This window comes from Phocoena phocoena, chromosome 1, assembly GCF_963924675.1.
Source record: "Phocoena phocoena chromosome 1, mPhoPho1.1, whole genome shotgun sequence".
Classification (NCBI taxonomy): domain Eukaryota; kingdom Metazoa; phylum Chordata; class Mammalia; order Artiodactyla; family Phocoenidae; genus Phocoena; species Phocoena phocoena.
The window spans coordinates 112,940,307-112,961,293 of NC_089219.1; the positions used below are offsets into that span (position 1 = coordinate 112,940,307).

The 20,987-nt window shown below is 38.3% G+C and overlaps 1 protein-coding gene across 1 annotated transcript in view; it reads right to left on the bottom strand.

The window, feature by feature from the left end:
- The window catches only part of ASH1L (ASH1 like histone lysine methyltransferase), a 217,459-nt gene that overhangs the window by 68,404 nt on the left and 128,068 nt on the right, over positions 1 to 20,987 (bottom strand). Inside the window, exon 8 of the mRNA XM_065878757.1 lies at positions 2,353 to 2,447. Coding sequence (XP_065734829.1) covers positions 2,353 to 2,447 — 95 coding nt within the window. The remainder of the gene's footprint in view (positions 1 to 2,352; positions 2,448 to 20,987) is intronic.

The window sequence follows — 20,987 nt, forward strand, 5'->3', positions numbered from 1 at the left end:
GGCTGACTCAAAGTCAGGCTCTTTGTTTACATGATACTGGATGTGACCTGTTTGAAACAGCTGACTGGCCTCCCTCCCTATCCTAATCATAAATTATTATCTGAACAACAAAACAGCACTGTCCAGAAAAAAAATTTTTATCCTGTAACAGCCTGATTTTATGTCTTGTTTCACAAGAAAAAAGGCCCACTACTTGGATAGGTTTTTCCATTATTTACTTTATTTGCAGACCACTGAGTACAGATTAGTCTTAGTATAAGAGACTAAAGTGGGGATTTAGAGAGAGAAAACCTTTATTTAAATTAAGGGATTTCCATTCTGGACCTCCTAACCACTATTCATGCCAGATATGTGACAGAAATATTGGCCTATCCATTATTCATCTCATCTCCCTTGGAATTAACTGACTCTATCACCCCCTTGAATAGTCAGAGCTTCTTTCCAAAATTTGAGTTATGAATTAGCCAATTTCCCATCCAGAGCAAAACCAGTGAGACCAAAATGGTCATGTTTTCCTTTACACAGAATTTTTAAAATTACCTCTTATTTTCAAAGCCTATTTATCATTAGCACGTTCTAGGAAATAGCTAAATCTGCTGAGAACCTTCTTCCACTGCTATGACCTCACTACTAAAAACAAAAGGCTCTTTCAAAAGAGCTTTGGCACTAAGCCCAGAGAATACGGAATTTACTCTTACTTTTTTAAAGTAAGCAATAGTACAGTTATCTAGCTGAGAATTAAACCTTGTAATGCTTGTTGTACTTAAACTATTCTCTAGCCACCCAATACAGAATAATTAAAGCAAACAAATCTTTATTGCAGAACTTGTCTACCCCTGTTGCTTTAAATACATTGCTGGTGCTGGGCCCTCTGGGGAGAAAAAAGGAACTAGATAATCATAACACACAGAAAAGCCCCATAGTCAAGAGAGTCAAGAGTCATAGTTGAAGAGAACACTAAAAGCACTGGATCAACATCTACTACACAAATAAGCTGTTCCTGGAAAAAAAAATTCTCATCCTATATTCAATTATGTATTCTAATTTCTCCTTTTCTTTCACTGTATAACCAATATTTGTTAAACTTCTATTATGTACGAAGCATGGGGAAATCAAAGGAGAATAAGAAAGACAAATGATCCTGTGCTCCTAGAGCTTATAATCTGGTGGAGGAGACATTACTAAATGAGTAAACAAATATAGTAATTATAGATTATAGAAAGAAGCAAACAGGGTGCTGTGATACAGACTTGATATAGAGGAAGGAACCCTCTTTTGTAGGATAATCAGCAAAAAATTTTAAAGAAAATAATATTTAAGCTGGTACTGACATTTAGCTCATCCTCAAAGGATGAGAAGAAATCCATGGGAAGTTTGAAGAAGAGCTTTGCAGGCAATGGTAATAATAAGCATAATGGTCTTTTGGTTGGAAAGAGTTTGGTATGGCCTAGAATCTGAAAGAAGGCCAGCATGACACACAATACAGTGATTATAAGGGAAATATGGGAAACAACAGAGGCAGAAAAATGAGGTAGTCAGGAACCAGATCATTCTCAAGAGTTGGGGTAAGGAGTTTATAGTTTAATGGTGAGCCACTGAAAGGTTTTAAGAACGATTTAGTTTAAGTTATAAAATCATTTCCCTTTTTACTGTGTGGAGAGTAGATTGGAAGGGAGCAAGAATGGAAGTGGACAGATCTGTCAGAAAGCTATTGCAATGGCCTGAGCAAAAGATAATAGTGGCATGGACTTGAAAAATGGCAATGGAATTTGAAGAGAAGTAGGATATATTTCAAGGACGAAAATAACAGAACTTGTAGATGGATTGGATGAGGTCAATCCAGGAAATCCAGGATGCCTTCTAGGTACACTTTACTTATCTGATAAGCTCAACAGTATGATCCTGGAAGGTATTATTATTGAAATGCTAAACAAAGACTTGAATTTTCTCCAAAAATAAATAAATCTTGATCAATTTTCAAGCATATAAACGATCAGAAAAAGCAGTGGGCCCTTTTCCTTTGATTATTACATATCCACAAATCATCTCCCTTTGAACACAGAAAACACTTGAAACTGAAGTAATGAATAGTTGGGTTTTCCTAGATGATTTACTTAGAGAATCAAATGTTACAGATATAGTGTTTATTGAAACTCCGGTGAATAAGATTTACGTCATTTTGACCCCTAGATGGCAAAAGGGTTTGCAAAATTCTTCAGAGTACCTATAATTAAATGGTAACGACTTGACCCCATTGGAGATGTAGAAATAATAAGAACACAAAGACATTTCACCCAAACTCAAGAAATACCATTTCCTCTCAGTAATATATTGTGTATACTGAGTACTCACCGACATGAATGGGGGCTGGGAATAATCCATATTCATGCTCTCCCGGAGTGTATTCCAGCTTCTCTTTCTTTAATTGGATCAGTCGGCTCTTTGGGCTGTGATTAGAAAAGAATGGAAAACAGTGAGAGGCAATGAAATTTCCTTTTGTGGTAAAATAGAAAAAAAAAAAAAAATCACTCTATCGAATATTTGTTTTAGTGGTGATCATTTTGTAATGTATAGAAATATCGAATCACTATGTTGTACCTCTGGAACTAACATAGTATTGTAGGTCAATTATACTCAATTTAAGAGAATGCGATACTATTTTGAGTTAAAAATCACCTTTATAAATATAATAAGGAATGAACTTGGCTTCACAGCAATTTATGCAAAAATACTGGGGGGCTTTAATCAATTAAAAAATGTTTATGTAATCCAACTGAGCTATAGATAAGATTTCATAAAGTAAGCAAAATTCCAAATTCACAATTTAGAGTGATAATTTTTTTTAAAGTGTAGCTACAAAAGTATGTTATTTTTCTATAATTCTGATCCCAAACTAGTCATTTCCTGTGACTCTTACAAAAAGGGACAAAGAAAATTAACAATAACAAATGGTTTATGTGCATGAACTATTTTGTGTGACTTGTTCTACATGTCAAAAATAGTTGACTTATATACATATCTGGTTTGTAAATAAAATTGTGAATGGGGGAAAAAAGAGTATTTGTTTTAACAGTGGCTTAAACCTTAAAACCCGTTTTTTGGGAGGAGGGATACTAAGTATTTTCGTATATATATATATTTTTTTCGTATATTTTTAAAATCCAAATTTCTGGAATTGTCTTTTAGGAATTATACATAAGATGCATTCTCCAATGCATCTCCAATGCACTAACATTCTCCAACAGTTTTGCAGAAGGAACCTAAATTTCAGATCTGATCATAATGACTGCCTTATATTTGGTTAGTGATTTATAGTTTATAAAGTGCTTTCACACATTATCATTTATGTCAATCCCGTGAAGTAGGTAAGAAATGTTAACTCTAGTTTACAGATTTGAAAACTGATGCTCTACAAGGCTAACTGACTTGCTTTAATTTTTGTAGCTGGCAAGGAGATTCAAGATGAAAACCTTAGTTCCTTGCTAAACTCCTATTCATTTACTATTCTTTTTATTTTATTCCACCATGTCCCATCAGCTTTTACCTCTTCCACTCATCTTACTGGGTCTGCGTTCCTAATGTTTGTTATGAGATCAAAACCTGAAGAGATTTCTCAGATACATAAAAGGAAGGGAAAAAAGGGGAGGAAAAAGGAAATGAGAAAGAGGAGAGCCTCATTCAGTCGACTCTGATTTTATTTTGGCTTAAAGTTACAGTAAATAAAGCAAGGTGGATATATTTCTTTCATGAATTATGACATGCTACCTTTCAAAAAACAAGTCTAGTCTATTATATCTTGTAACAAGTAGGTATGTTAATACACACTTTGCAGATGAGAAAATTGAGACCCAAAGAAGTTATTTATAGAAGCTTTAGTTCTTATTTGAAGACTGGTTCTTTCTAGTGGATCATTCATTTATTTATTCAACAATTACTGAGCACTCATTAAGTCCAGGCCCTGTTCCAAGTACTAAGAAACAGTGGGGAAAAAGATAGTTTACTTGGGTAGATATACAATAAGGAAATAAGAAAAACTAAGAAAATGAAAAAAAAAAACAACCCAGAAAATAATAAATGCTAGGCAAATAATTAAAATGTGATGAATAACAAGTAATTTGGGAAGGCTTTTCTAAGGAAGTGACATTAAGCTAGAATGTAAATGTTACTGATACTCAGGAGAGGATCTGGGAAATGGAGGAAGATCAGGCAGAGGAAATAGCTGATATAAGACGAAAGTTTAAATGAGATTGGAGAATTAGAAGAAATGAAAGGAGGCTGAAGCAGTCCAGGTAAAGTTAGAAACAAAGTCATGTAAAAGTTTAAAGGCAGTGGTAAGTAGTTTGGGGGACAGTTACAAAGAAGGAAAGGAAAGATGCTAGACTGTTCTACGTATATCTAAAGACCACTTTTCTCATTTTAAAAACGTGGCCCTCAAAAATGACTGTGAACACAAAGATGAATTTTTTAACCAACTAAAAACTATATTTCTTCATCATCAAAGTCAAATAGATCAAGAAAACAACTGTGTCTAGAACCAAGCACTCAGCATGAAAGAAAATTTGGTCTACACCTTACTAGATTCAAGACATATCCAAACTACTTAAAGAAATAACATAAAAGTTTTCATTTAGCTAACAAAGGAATGGAAGTAAAACTGGTATTTTACCCTGGTGCCAACAGGGTAAGCAAGCATATAGGGGGCAGTAGTCGCGAAAGAAAATACCTGGCACCCTGAAGTGAACAGACAAGCAAAATCACAAAAAAATTCAGGGTCACCTGCATAGTTTTACGCCCTCAAATAAATGAAACCTTGAATACATCCTATCAATTACCAACTGATTCCCTATAAAACTCAAATTTATCCTTGATTTTGCAATGCTGATACCTAAGACGCATGACATCATTATGGATATGATAATCATGTGAGAAACTGTTTTCCTAGTTCTTAGCCAAGTCTGACTTTGGTTCTAATTTAGACATAACCATTTATTTCCCTGTTGGTTACAACAACATGGAAAGCTCTCTCATTGTTTTAAATACTCCATTCTGTGTGAGCTCTGAAGAGTGGTATATTAAGAGAGAGAATTTGGTTGTCTCTGTCAGTTTGTCTTGTAGATTCTGAACATTCCTGGCATTTTCTGTGGTATTCATTTGTGTGCCACTATCAGTTCAAATCACAGGAGAAAATCTTTATACTTGTAGGAAAGAAGAGTAGCCATTTCAGATACAGAAATGCCGTAACTTACAGTAGGCTGGACAGTAAAAAAAGTTGCTGTGACGGGTGTTTACTCTAGCCTATGGCTGAAGTTGCAAAAATGAGACTACAGTGCTATGTGTAAGTGTGTAAATGAAAAAAACTCTTTTGCCTTTATTGTCAAAAGAAGTTAGTTTGCCTTTCACAATGTTCTATTTATAAATGTAACCAATTCAGTATTTGTGGCCAACTTTCTCTCTCTTTGGTAGATTATTAGTTTTAATAATTTATCATTTGGATAAGAGGATATCTAATTAAAACAGGCAAATCCACCATCATATGGGAGAAAAATATATGATTATTTAAGGAAAAATACAAAAAGTTAGTGTTCCTAATAATCATTAATTTAATGCTATTATGTTTATCTTAAATATTGTCTACAGTCATTTCTTGGCTTTAGGTATTTATCATCTTATTTTCAAACCTTGTCAACTCTAATCTAGGCCCAAAACTCAAATTAATAAAACTATTAAGATGTCTTTTATACTCAAACTATCTTAGAAGTTTCCCAGACAGCTGGTAAGTCACACCAAGGACTTATTCCCACACTTGCTTTTATTTATTTTTTTGCCACACTGTGTGGCTTGCAGAACTTCCCTGACCACAGATAGAACCTTCGCCCCCTACAGTGGCAGTGCAGAATCTTAACCACTGGACCACCAGGGAAGTCCCTGACAGTTTTTTATTTTTTAATAAAGTGAATGCTGTTTTTTTAAAAAAATTATTTATTTTATTTTTGGCTGCATTGGGTCTTTGCTGCTGTGCATGGGCTTTTCTCTAGTTGCGGCAAGCAGGGGCTATACTCTTCCCTGCGGTGTGTGGGCTTCTCACTGTGGTGGCTTCTCTTGTTGCGGAGCACGGGCTCTAGGTGCGTGGGCTTCAGTAGTTATGGCACATCGGCTCAGTACTTGTGGCTCACGGGCCCTAGAGCGCAGGCTCAGTAGTTGTGGCACATGGGCTTAGTTGCTCCGTGGCATATGGGATCTTCTCGGACCAAGGATCGAACCCGTGTCCCCTGCACTGGCAGGTGGATTCTTAACCACTGTGTCACCAAGGAAGTCTCACTGTGTACTTTTAAGACTGGAGAAAAGTACACTAATGTTCCTATACTTGATTGGAACAGTAACTGTCAAAAACTTTATCCTCTTTATCAAGAACTTTTTTTTTTTCCCTAGGTTTGAAATCCTTGTCAGTTAGTGACAATCATAACATATATTTTACTGGATGCATTAGAAGAGTATGGAGAATTGTCAGTGTCTTACCTTTCTATAATGTTTTCATTCTCTGAGAAATTTTTGGTTAAATCTTTATGGCTAAGACTGCTGGAAGAAGTATCAAAAAACCCTCAGTAAATGACAATCTCAGTTATTTTTGACTAATGATACTAGTGGCAATAAGATTATGGGTACAGATTTCCCTGTACGTTATAACTGATAGCATCACCTTAAACAGATACTTGTTAGACTGTAAAAAGGGACAGAGCTAGAATTTCCAGGAAATTTTTAGCCAGGAAACAAATGATTTTGTGAAAGCAGACAGTTTAACTCAAGATCAGCAAAATAAGAATTACCTAGGACTATAAAATTGATTTAACTGTAGTAAATATATTTTAATGAGTGTATAATAAAGACCTTTTCTTTCTTCTTAATCTTTCTATATAACCCTGAAGTTATTAGGTGATGGCTGTACACAGTGAAATTAAATACTTTTTAACTGGTATACTGTTCCAAAGCCTTAAATTAAGAAATCCTGTAAATGTTCTTAATATAAATTATAAGCCTACAGGAGAACTTAATAAAATTTCTGTATAAAAAAGAAGATACATGCTGATTGGTCTAACCTAAAAAACTGTTCACAATATTATATATACAGTCACACCTTACCTTATTTTACTGCACTTTGCAGGTACTGTGTTTTTTTTTTTATTACAAATTGAAAGTTTTGTGGCAACCCTGCTTGGAGCAAGTCTACAGTGCCATTTTTCCAAGGGCATTCTCTCACTTCTTGTCTCTGTGTCACATTTTGGTAATTCTCACAATATTTCAAACTTTTTCATTATTATTATATTTGTTATGGTGATCTATGATCAGTGATCACTGATGTTACTCTTGTAATTGTTTTGGGGAGGCTCAAACCATGCCCATATAAGACGGTGAATTTAATAAATGCTGTATGTGCTCTGACTGCTCTACCAGCTAGCCAATCCCCACCCACCCCCGTCTCCCACGCCCCCACCCCAAACCCGTCTCTCTCCCTTTCCTCAGGCCTCCCTATCCCCTGAGACACAGCAATACTGAAATTCGGCCAACTAGTAACCCTACAGTGGCCTCTAAGAGTTCAAGTGAAAGGAAGAGTCGCACGTCTCTCACTTTAAATGAAAAGCTAGAAATGATTAAGCTTAGTGAGGAAGGCAACACCTTAAGCCGAGACAGGCCGAAAGCTAGACCTCTTGCGCCATTTAGCCAAACTGTGAATGAAAAGGAAAAGTTCTTGAAGGAAATTAAAAGTGCTACTCCAGTGAACACACAAATGATAAGAAAGTAAAACAGCCCTATTGCTGACATGGAGAAAGTTTGAGTGGTCTGGATAGAAGGTCAAACCAGCCACAGCATTCCCATAAGCCAAAGTCTAATCCAGAGCAAGGCCCTAACTCTCTTCAGTTCTGTGAAGGCTGAGAGATGTGAAGAAGTTGCAGAAGAAAAATTTGAAGCTAGCAGAGGCTGGTTCATGAGGTTTAACATCGAAGTACAAGGTGAAGCAGCGAGTGCTGATGTACAAGCTACAGCAAGTTATCCAGAAGATCTAGCTAAGATCATTAATGAAGGTGGCTACACTAAACAACAGATTTTCAATGTAGATGAAACAGCCTTATACTGGAAGAAGATGCTATCTAGGACTTCATATGTAGAGAGAAGTCAGTGCCTGGCTCAAAGGTTCAAAGGACAGGCTGACTCTCTCTTGTTAGAGGCTAATGCAGCCAGTGACTTTAAGTTGAAGCCAGTGCTCATTTACCATTCCAAAAATCCTAGGGTCCTTTCGAATTATGCTAAATCTACTCTGCCTCTGCTCTTTCAAATGGAACAACAAAGCCTGGACGACAGCACATCTGTTGACAAAGCCCACTGTTGAGACCTGCTGCTCAGGAAAAAAGATTCCTTTCAAAACATTACTGCTCATTCACAATGCACCTGGTCATCCAAGAGCTCTGATGGAGATGTACAACGAGATTAATGTTGTCTTCATGCCTGCTAGCATAACATCCACTCTGCAGCCCATGGATCAAGGAGTAATTTCCACATTTAAGTCTTATTATTTAAGAAATACATTTCATAAGGCTACAGCTGCCACAGATAATGATTCCTCTGATGGATCTGGGCAAAGGAAATTGAAAACCTTCTGGAAAAGATTCTAGATGCCATTAAGAACATTTGTGGTTCACGGGAGGAGGTCAAAATATCAACATTAACAGGAGTTTGGAAGTCGTTTCCAACCCTCATGGGTGACTTTGAGGGGTTCAAGACTTCAGTGTAGGAAGTAACTGCAGATGTGGTAGAAACAGCAAGAGAACTAGAAATGGGAGCCTGAAGGTGAGACTGAACTGCTGCACTCTTGTGGTAAAACTTTCACGATGAGGAGTTGCTTCGTATGGATGAGCAAAGAAAGTGGCTTCTTGAGATGGAATCTACTCCTGGTGAAGACGCTGTGAAGATTTTGTTGAAATGGCAACAAAAGATTTAGAATATTACATAAACTTAGTTGCTAAGGCAGTGACAAGGTTTGAGAGGACTGACTCCAATTTTGAAAGAAGTTCTGTGGGTAAAATGCTGTCAAAGAGCACTGCATGAGAGAAAAAGAAAAAGTACTGCATGCTGCAGAGAAATCATTCATGAAAGGAAGAGTCAAAGATGCAGCAAACTGCACTGCTGACTTGTCTTGAGAAACTGCCTTAGCCACCCCAGCCTTAAGCAACCACCACCCTGATCAGTCAGCAGCCATCAACGTCGAGGCAAGGCCCTCTATCAGCAGAAAGATTACAACTCGCTGAAGACTCAGATGACGGTTAGCACTTTTTGGCAATCAAGTATTTTTTAATTAAGGCATGTACATTGTTTTTTCAGACATAATGCTATTGCACACTTAATAGACTACAGTATAGTGTAAATATATCTTTCACATGCGCTGGGAAACCAAGACCTCCGTGTGACTCCCTTTCTTGCAATATTCACTTTATTGCAGTGGTCTGGTATTGAACCTGCAGTGTCTCTGAGGTATGCCTGTGTACATATAAGGTAAACTGCTTTTTATGCTCCTATTTTGAAAAACCCATTTTCCTTCCTATGTGCAAAACACCCAGTTCTTTCCTACTGTGAGTTTCTTTCCTGTGTATCACCTTACTTTTACACAGAACACTTGACTTCTGACACCTCTGGTAATAAAATGTGAGGAAGTTTTTCACTACGTCAACCAATTCTCTTCACACCAGCTAGGTGTCCTAAAATTTAACTTAAGTCTAACACTACCTACCTGGAGACACTGTCAGATCCCACAGGTTAAGGGCTCCGTCTCATAAGTCTGCCTCCATTCTACCTCAGATGTCAACTGAAAATAGTAAGTCCCCAGTTTATCCACAACTTATGTCCTACAAATTGGAGGTCCCCATTACCCCCTCTCTCAGGTCTGATTAATTTGCTATGGCTGTTCACCAGTCACAGAACTCAGGGAAACACTTACTTACGTTTACCAGCTTATTAAAGGATATGATAAAGGATACAGGTGAACATCCAGATGGAAGAGATGCATAGGCAAAGTATGTGGGAAGAGGTGTAGAGTCTCCATTATCTCTCTGGGTGTGTCACTCTCCTTGTACCTCCAATTGTTCACCAACCTGGAAGATCTCTGAACTCTGTACTACTGGGATTTTATAGAGGCTTTCTAACATAGGCATGATCAATTATTAGCTCAAATTTCCAGGCCCTCTCCCCTTTTCTGGAGGATGGCAGGATGGGGCTGAAAATTCCAAACTTCTAATCATGGCTTGGACTTTCTGATGACCAAGGGCCATCCAGGAGCCCACCCAGAGATGCCTTTTAGAAAAAAAAGATGCTCATAGTGCTCTTATCACTTAGGAATTTACAAGGGTTTTGGGAGCCCTGTTTCAGGGATAGAGTCAAAGACAAATATTAGAACAAGAGACGCTCCTAAATTTTCCTATCCCTTAGGAAATTATAGGGATTTTAGGAGTCCTGTATCAGAAACTGGTGGCAGAGACCAACTAAATTTTCTATTACCTAACGGTTTCTATACTTTTTATGACCATGTAGTTAAATTATGTAGGTTCAGTATGATATATAATTGGATAAACCAAATTTGTAACCATGAAGAATCTTATTTAATTTTATATGACAAGATCACTAATAAGGACAAGACGTACACTTCATAAGCATAAATGATACCTATACAGTCCTCTCAGGAAACCGGCCTGCTATTTATTCTTTGGCTTATGGAATCCCATAATTTAAAGGGAGTAAGAAATGTTACTCTTGGCAGGTCGGGAACACTGACAAATATGGGGGTTTTAAAGTAATAGGATTTTCCTACAGGGACTTCCCTGGTGGTCCAGTGGTTAAGAATCCCCATTCCAATTCAGGAGACACGGGTCTGATCCTTGGTTGGGGAACTAAGATCCCACATGCCGCGGGGCAACTAAGCCTGTGCGCCACACCTAGAGAGCCCGTGCACCACAACTACCGAGCCCGTGCGCTCTGGAGTCTGCAGGCCACAACTAGACAGCCCGGGTGCCAAAACTAGACAAGTCCAAGCGCCGCAACGAAGACCCAGCGCAGCCAAATAAAATAAAACAAAATGAGGCTTCCCTGGTGGTGCAGTGGTTGAGAGTCCGCCTGCTGATGCAGGGGACACGGGTTCGTGCCCCGGTCCGGGAAGATCCCACATGCCGCGGAGTAGCTGGGCCTGTGAGCCACGGCTGCTGAGCCTGTGCGTCCGGAGCCTGTGCTCCGCAACGGGAGAGGCCACAACAGTGGGAGGCCCACGTACCGCAAAAAGTAAATTAAAAAAAGAGGGCTTCCCTGGTGGCGCAGTGGTTGGGAGTCCGCCTGCCGATGCAGGGGACGCGGGTTCGTGCCCCGGTCTGGGAGGATCCCGCGTGCCGCGGAGCGGCTGGGCCCGTGAGCCATGGCCGCTGAGCCTGCGCGTCCGGAGCCTGTCCTCCGCGACGGGAGAGGCCACAGCAGTGAGAGGCCCGCGTAACGCATAAAAAAAAAAAAAAAGAAATAAAAGAAATAAAAAAACGAAATAAAGTAAAATAGGATTTTCCTAGTTATAGGTCTCCCATGTGAAATTTGACAGAGAGTTGGAAGGCTTTTGGTTCCTCATCTTTGTAGATGAGTTGATAAGGGCAATAAAATACTTCTGACAGAAAAGTAAATTAAAACTTTTATAAAGGTTTCCAACCAGTAGCTGATTCTGAACCCTTAGAAACATGTTGCTCTAGTTGCTATAATCATATTACAAGGAGATTTTTGTATATTAATTAATAATATACTGTATATATCAATATATGTAAATAAAATTGGCCTTATTTTACATCAAATTAATGATACTTAATCAGAAATCACTAAACAAATGTATGTGGTAAGAGATATACACCATAACCACATTGGATTCATTCCAGAGTCACAAGAATGGTTCAACATACTCAAATCAATCAATGTGATACACCACATCAACAAAAAGAAAAGATAAAAACCACATGATCAACTCAATAGATGCAGAAAAAGCATTCAATAAAGTTCAACACCCATTCATGATAAAAACTCTTACCAAACTGGGTACAGAGGGAATATATCAACATAATAAAAGCTATTTATGACAATCCCAGAGTCAATATAATACTCAACAGTGAAAAGCTGAAAGCTTCCCACTAAAATGTGTAACAAGACAAGGATGCCCACTCTTACCACTTCTCTTAACATAGTATTGGAAGTCTTAGCCACAGCAATCAGACAAGAAAAAGAAATAAAAGGTATTCAAATTGGTAAAATTGTCCTTAGATGCAGATGACATGATACTATATACAGAAAATCCTAGGACTTACCTGGTGGTGCAGTGGTTAAGAATCCACCTGCCAATGTGGGGGACATGGATTCGAGCCTTGGTCCGGGAAGATCCCAAATGCCGTGAGGCAACTAAGCCCATGTGCCACAACTACTGAGCCTGCGCTCTAGAGCCTGCGAGCCACAACTACTGAGCCAGCGTGCCACAACTATTAAAGCCTGCGCGCCTAGAGCCCATGCTCCACAGCAAGAGAAGCTACCGCAATGAGAAGCTCATGCACTGCAACGAAGAGTAGCCCCTGCTTGCCGCAACTAGAGAAAGCCCGCACACAGCAATGAAGACTCAAAGCAGCCAATAAACAAATAAATAAATAAATTTGTATTAAAAAAAAAGAAAACCCTAGAGGTTCCACACAAAAACTACTAAAACTGGTAAACGAATTCAGCAACGTGGAAGGATACAAGAATTTCCAAAATATACAAACAGCTCATACAACGCAGTAACAAAAAACCAAACAACCCAAATGAAAAATGGGCAGAAGACCCAAATAGACATTTTTCCAAAGAAGATATACAGATGGCCAATAGGCAGATAAAAGATGCTTATCATCGCTAATTATTAGAGAAATGCAAGTCAAAACTACAATGAGGTACCACCTCACACCAGTCAGAATGGCCATAAATAAAAAGTCTACAAACAATAAATGTTGGGGAGGGTGTGGTGAAAAGGGAACCCTCTTACACTGTTGGTGGGAAGGTAAACTGGTGCAGCCATTATGGAAAACAGTATGGCAGTTCCTTAAAAAACTAAAAACAGAGTTGCCACATGATCTAGCAATCCCACTCCTAGGCATGTATCCATACAAAACTATAATCCAAAAAGATACATGCACCTGCTATGTTCATAGCAGCACCACTGACAATAGCCAAGACATGGAAACAACCTAAAGGTCCACAACCTAAATGTCCACTGACAGATGAAAGGATAAAGAAGATGTGGGGGGTGTGTGTGTGTGTGTGTGTGTGTGTATCTATCTATCTACACACTATGATATACTACACTACTCAGCCATAAAAAAGAATGAAATAATGCCATTTGCAGCAACATGGATGCAACTAGAGATTATCATACTAAGTGAGTAAGTCAGAAAGAGAAAGACAAATACAATATGGTAATAATTTATATGTGGAATCTAAAATACGACACAAATGAACATACCTAAGTAACAGAAACAGACTCACAGACATACAGAACACACTTGTGGTTGCCAAGGAGGTGGGGGTCGGGGAGGGAAGGATTGAGAGTTTGGGATTAGCAGATGCAAACTAGTATATATAGGATGGATAAACAACAAGGTCCTACTGTATAGCACAGGGGACAATATTTAATACGCTGTGATAAGCCATAATGGAAAAGAATATGAAAAAGTATATATATAACTGAGTCACTTTGCGTACAGCAGAAATTAACACAACTGTGTAAGTCAAATGTTTATATTTCTATAAGATTTAAAAAAATTTATGTGTAAAATCTCCACCTTAGAGTGGAGACTTAACTACAAAGAGGAACTGCGAAAGTAAAACTGATACCTTGCACAAGAGCCATTTTGGATAAGTTATTGAATCTGTAACAACCACTCCCCAATTTTTGCAATGCTGATGTCTGAGGAGATGTAATGTTATGATCTCTGTGAATATGATAATCATGTGAGAAAACTGCTAGATTTTCCCACCAAGAACAGACAACTGTATACTTGGTACTCTTATGTATATGGGTTTCACTGAAAAACCTATTGCATTTTTCATATGAAGAATACTTAAAAAAGAAAAATTTTATTGGGGTATAGTTGACTTACAATGTTGCGTTAGTTTCAGGTGTACAGCAAAGTGAATCTGTTATATATATATACACATATCCAATCTTTTTTAGATTCTTTTCCCATATAGGCCATTACATAGTACTGAGTAGAGTTCTCTGTGCTATACAGTAGGCCCTTATTAGTTATCTATTTTATATATAGTAGTGTGTACGTGTCAATCCCAATCTTCCAATTTATCCCCCTCCTCCCTTACCACCCGGTAGACATAAGTTTATTTTCTACATCTGTAACTCTATTTCTGTTTTGCAGATAAGTTCACTTGTAGTCTATTTTTAGATTTCACATATAAGTGATATCATATGATACTGTCTTCCTCTGTCTAACTTACTTCACTTAGTGTGACAATCTCTAAGTCCATCCATGTTGCTGTAAATGGCATTGTTTCATTCTTTTTTTATGGCTGAGTAATATTCCATTGTATATATGTGCCACATCTTCTTTATCCATTCCTCTGTTGATGGACAGAGGCTGGCTCCATGTCCTGGCTGCTGTAAAAAAGTGCTGCAGTACACACTGGGGTGCATGTATCTTCCTTTTTTTTTTTTTTACTTTTTGAATTTTATTTTATTTTTTTATACAGCAGGTTCTTATCAGTCATCAATTTTATACACATCAGTGTATACATGTCAATCCCAATAGCACAATTCATCACATGCCCCGCCCCCGGCGGCTTTCACCCCTTGGTGTCCATACGTTTTTTCTCTACATATGTGTCTCAACTTCTGCCCTGGAAACCAGTTCATCTGTACAATTTTTCTAGGTGCCACATGTGCGTTAATATACAATATTTGTTTTTCTCTTTCTTACTTCAATCTGTATGACAGTCTCTAGATCCATCCACGTCTCAAAACATGACCCAATTTCATTCCTTTTATGGCTGAGTAATATTCCATTGGGTATATGTACCACATCTTTTTTATCCATTCGTCTGTTGATGGGCATTTAGGTTGCTTCCATGACCTGGCTACTGTAAATAGTGCTGCAATGAACATTGGGGTGCACGTGACTTTTTGAATTATGTTTTTCTCTGGGTATATGCCCAGTAGTGGGATTGCTGGATCATATGGTAATTCTATTTTTAGTTTTTTAAGGAACCTCCATACTGTTCTCCATAATGGCTGTATCAATTTACATTCCTACCAACAGTGCAAGAAGGTTCCCTTTCTTCCACACCCTCTCCAGCATTTGTTGTTTGTAAATTTTCTGATGATGCCCATTCTAACTGGTGTGAGGTGATATCTCATTGTAGTTTTGATTTGCATTTCTCTAATAATTAGTGATGTTGAGCAGCTTTTCATGTGCTTCTTGGCCATCTGTATGGCTTCTTTGGAGAAATGTCTATTTAGGTCTTTTGCCCATTTTTGGATTGGGTTGTTTGTTTCTTTAATATTGAGCCGCATGAGCTGTTTATATATTTTGGAGATCAATCGTTTGTCCGTTGATTTGTTTGCAAATATTTTCTCCCATTCGGAGGGTTGTATTTTCGTGTTTATGGTTTCCTTTGCTGTGCAAAAGCTTGTAAGTTTCACTGGGTCCCATTTGTTTATTTTTATTTCCATTACTCTAGGAGGTGGATCAAAAAAGATCTTGCTGTGATTTATGTCAAAGAATGTTCTTCCTATGTTTTCCTCTAAGAGTTTTACAGTGTCCAGTCTTAAGTTTCGGTCTCAAATCCATTTTGAATTTATTTTTTTGCATGGTGTTAGGGAGTGCTCTAATTTCATTCTTTTACATGTAGCTGTCCAGTTTTCCCAGCACCACTTATTGAAGAAACTGTCTTTTCTCCATTGCATATCCTTGCCTCCTTTGTCATAGATTAGTTGACCATAGGTGCATGGGTTTATCTCTGGGCTTTCTATCTTGTTCCATTGATCTATGTTTCTGCTTTTGTGCCAGTACCATATTGTCTTGATTAATGTAGCTTTATAGTATAGTCTGAAGTCAGGGAGTCTGATTCCTCCAGCTCTGTTTATTTCCCTCAAGACTGCTTTGGCTATTCGGGTCTTTTGTGTCTCCATAAAATTTTAAGATTTTTTGTTCCACTTCTGTAAAAAAAAAAGCCATTGGTAATTTGATAGGGATTGCACTGAATCTGTAGATTGCCTTGGGTAGTATAGTCATTTTCACAATATTGATTCTTCCAATCTGAGAACATGGTATATCTCTCCGTCTGTTGGTATCATCTTTAATTTCTTTCATCAGTTGTCTTATAGTTTTCTGCATACAGGTCTTTTGTCTCCCTAGGTAGGTTTATTCCTAGGTATTTTATTCCTTTTGTTGCAATGATAAATGGGAGTCTTCCCTTAATTTCTCTTTCAGATTTCTCATCATCAGTGTATAGGAATGCAAGATTTCTCTGCACTAATTTTGTATCCTGCAACTTTACCAAATTCATTGATTAGCTCTAGTAGTTTTCTGGTGGAATTTTTAGGATTCTCTGTGTATAGTATCATGTCATCTGCAAACAGTGACAGTTTTACTTCTTCTTTTCCAATTTGTATTCCTTTTATTTCTTTTTCTTTTTTGATTGCCGTGGCTAGGACTTCCAAACCTATGTTGAATAATAGTGAGAGTGGACATCCTTGTCTTGTCCCTGATCTTAGAGGAAATGCTTTCAGTTTTTCACTATTGAGAATGATGTTTGCTGTGGGTTTGTCATATATGGTCTTTATCATGTTGAGGTAGGTTCCCTCTATGCCAACTTTCTGGAGAGTTTTTATCATAAATGGGTGTTGAATTTTGTCAAAAGCTTTTTCTGCATCTATTGAGATGATCATATGGTTTTTATTCTTCAATTTGTTAACATGGCGTATCACACTGATTGATTTGCATATATTGAAGAATCCTTGCATCTCTGGGATAAATCCCACTTGATCACGGGGTATGATCCTTTTAATGTGTTGTTGGATTCTGTTTGCTAGTATTTTGTTGAGGATTTTTGCATCTATATTCATCAGTGATATTTGGTCTGCAATTTTCTTTTTTTGTAGTATCTTTGTCTGGTTTTGGTATCAGTGTGATGGTGGCCTCACAGAATGAGTTAGGGAGTGTTCCTTCCTCTGCAATTTTTTGGAATAGTTTGAGAAGGATGGGTGTTAGCTCTTCTCTAAATGTTTGATAGAATTCACCTGTGAAGCCATCTGGTCCTGGACTTTTGTTTGTTGGAAGATTTTTAATCACAGCTTCAATTTCATTACTTGTACTTGGTCTGTTCATATTTTCTATTTCTTCCTGGTTCAGTCTTGGAAGGTTATACCTTTCTAAGAATTTGTCCATTTCTTCTATGTTGCCCATTTTATTGGCATAGAGTTGCTTGCAGTAAGTAGTCTCTTAGGATGCTTTGTATTTCTGCGGTGTCTGTTGTAACTTCTCCTTTTTCATTTCTAATTTTATTGATTTGAGTCCTCTCCCTCTTTTTCTTGATGAGTCTGGCTAGTGGTTTATCAATTTTGTTTATCTTCTCAAAGAACAAGCTTTCAGTTTTATTGATCTTTGCAATTGTTTCCTTTGTTTCTGTTTCATTTATTTCTGCTCTGATCTTTATGGTTTCTTTCCTTCTGCTAACTTCAGGTTTTGTTTGTTCTTCTTTCTCTGTTTCCTTTAGGTGTAAGGTTAGATTGTTTATTTGAGATTTTTCTTGTTTCTTAAGGTAGGTTTGTATAGCTATAAAATTCCCTCTTAGAACTGCTCTTGCTGCATCCCACAGGTTTTGAACTGTTGTGCTTTCATTGTCATTTGTCTCTAGGTATGTTTTGATTTCCTCTTTGATTTCTTCAGTGATCTCTTGGTTATTTAGTAGTGTATTGTTTAGCCTCCATGTGCTTGTTTTTTACGTTTTTTTCCCTGTAAGTCATTTATAATCTCATAGTGTTGTGGTCAGAAAAGATGCTTGATATGATTTCAATTTTCTTAAATTTACTGAGGCTTGATTTGTGACCCAAGATGTGATCTATCCTGGAGAATCTTCTGTGCACACTTGAGAACAAAGTGTAATCTGCTGTTTTTGGATGGAATGTACTATAAATATCAATTAAATCTATGTGGTCTATTGTGTCATTTAAAGCTTCTGTTTCCTTATTTATTTTCATTTTGGATGATCTGTCCATTGGTGGAAGTGAGGTGTTAAAGTCTTCCACTATTACTGTGTTACTGCTGATTTCCTCTTTTATAGCTCTTAGCCCATGCCTTATGTATTGAGGTGCTCCTATGTTGGGTGCATATATATTTATAATTGTTGTATCTTCTTCTTGGATTGATCCCTTGATCATTATGTAGTGGCCTTCCTTGTCTCTTTTAACATTCTTTATTTTAAAGTCTATTTTATCTGATATGAGTATTGCTACTCCAGCTTTCTTTTGATTTCCATTTGCATGGAATATCTTTTTCCATCCCCTCACTTTCAGTCTGTATGTGTCCCTAGGTCTGAAGTGGGTCTCTTGTAGACAGCATACAATATGGGTCTTGTTTTTGTATACATTCAGTAAGCCTGTGTCTTTTGGTTAGAGTATTTAATCCATTCACGTTTAAGGTAATTATCGATATGTATGTTCCTATGACCATTTTCTTAATTGTTTTGGTTTGTTTTTGTAGGTTCTTTTCTTCTCTGTGTTTCCCACTTAGAGAAGTTGCTTTAGCATTTGTTGTAGAGCTGGTTTGGTGGTGCTGAATTCTCTTAGCTTTTGCTTGTCTGTAAAGCTTTTGATTTCTCCATCGAATCTGAATGAGATCCTTGCCGGGTAGAGTGATCTCGGTTGTAGGTTCTTCCCTTTCATCACTTTAAGAATATCATGCCACTCCCTTCTGGCTTGTAGAGTTTCTGCTGAGAAATCAGCTGTTAACCTTATGGGAGTTCCCTTGTATGTTATTTGTCATTTTTCCCTTGCCTCTTTCTTTGTTTTTAATTTTTGCCAATTTGATTACTATGTGTCTCGGTGTGTTTCTCCTTGGGTTTATCTTATATGGGACTTGCTGTGCTTCCTGGACTTGGGTGGCTATTTCCTTTCCCATGTTAGGGAAGTTTTCGACTATAATCTCTTCAAATATTTTCTCAGGTCCTTTCTCTCTCTCTTCTCCTTCTGTGACCCCTATAATGCGAATGTTGTCGCGTTTAATATTGTCTCAGAGGTTTCTTAGGCTGTCCTCATTTCTTTTCATTGTTTTTTTCTTTATTCTATTCTGCTGCAGTAAATTCCAGCATTCTGTCTTTCAGGTTGCTTATCCGTTCTTCTGCCTCAGTCATTCTGCTATTGATTCCTTCTAGTGGAGTTTTCGTTTCAGTTATTGTATTGTTCATCTCTGTTTGTTTGTTCTTTAGTTCTTCTAGGTCTTTGTTAACCATTTTTTGCATCTTCTCCATTCTTTTTCCAAGGTCCTGGATCATCTTCACTATCATTATTCTGAATTCTTTTTCTGGAAGGTTGACTATCTCCACTTCATTTAGTTATTTTTCTGGGGTTTTATCTTGTTCCTTCATCTGGTACATAGCCCTCTGCCTTTTCATCTTGTCTGTCCTTCTGTGAATGTGGTTTTTGTTCCTCAGGCTGCAGGATTGTAGTGCTTCTTGCTTCTGCTGTCTGCCCTCTGGTGGATGAGGCTATCTAAGAGGCTTGTGTAAGTTTCCTGATGGGAGGGACTGGTGGTGGGTGAAGCTGACTGTTGCTCTTGTGGGCAGAGGTGAGTAAAGCTTTAATCTGCTTGACTGCTGATGGGTGGGGCTGGGCTCCCTCTCTGTTGGTTGTTTGGCCTGAGGCAACCCAACACTGGAGCCTACCTGGGCTCTTTGGTGGGGATAATGACAGACTCTGGGAGGGCTCATGCCAAGAAGTACTTCCCAGAACTTCTGCTGCCAGTGCCCTTGTCCCCAAGGTGAGGCATAACCAACCCCCGCCTCTGCAGGAGACCCTCCAACACTAGCAGGTAGGTCTGGTTCAGTCTCCCGTGGGGTCACTGCTCCTTCCCCTGGGTCCCGATGCACACACTACTTTGTGTGTGCTCTCCAAGAGTGGAGTCTCTGTTGCCCCCAGTCCTGTCAAGTCCTGCAATCAAATCCCACTAGGCTTAAAAGTCTGATTCTTTAGGAATTCCTCCTCCCGTTGCCAGACCCCCAGTTTGGGAAGCCTGACGTGGGGCTCACAACCTTCACTCCAGTGGGTGGACTTCTGTGGTATAAGTGTTCTCCAGTCTGTAAGTCACCCACTCAGCAGCTATGGGATTTGATTTTACTGTAATTGCACCCCTACCGTCTCATTGTGGCTTCTCCTTTGTCTTTGTATGTGGGGTATCTTTTTTGGTGAGTTCCCGTGTCTTCCTGTTGATGATTGTCCAGCAGCTAGTTGTGATTCTGGTGTTCTCGCAAGAGGGAGTGAGAGCACGTCCTTCTACTCCGCCATCTTGGTTCCTCTTTGTCACATGTATTTTTTTGAATTATGGTTTTCACTGGATATGTGCCCAGGAGCGGGATTGCTGGATTATATGGCAGTTCTATTTTTACTTTTGAAAGGGAACTCCATAGTGTTCTCCATAGTGGCTGTACCAGTATACATTCCCACCAACAGTGTAATCACTTGCTTTCTCTTGCATTCCTATACACTAACAACAAAAGATTAGAAAGAGAAATCAAGGGAACGATCCCATTTACCACTGCATCAAAAAGAATAAAACAGGGACTTTACTGGTGGCGCAGTGGTTAAAAATCTGCCTGCCAACGCAGGGGACACGGCTTCGAGCCCTGGTCTAAGAAGATCTCACATGCTGTGGAACATCTAAGCCCGTGTCCCACAA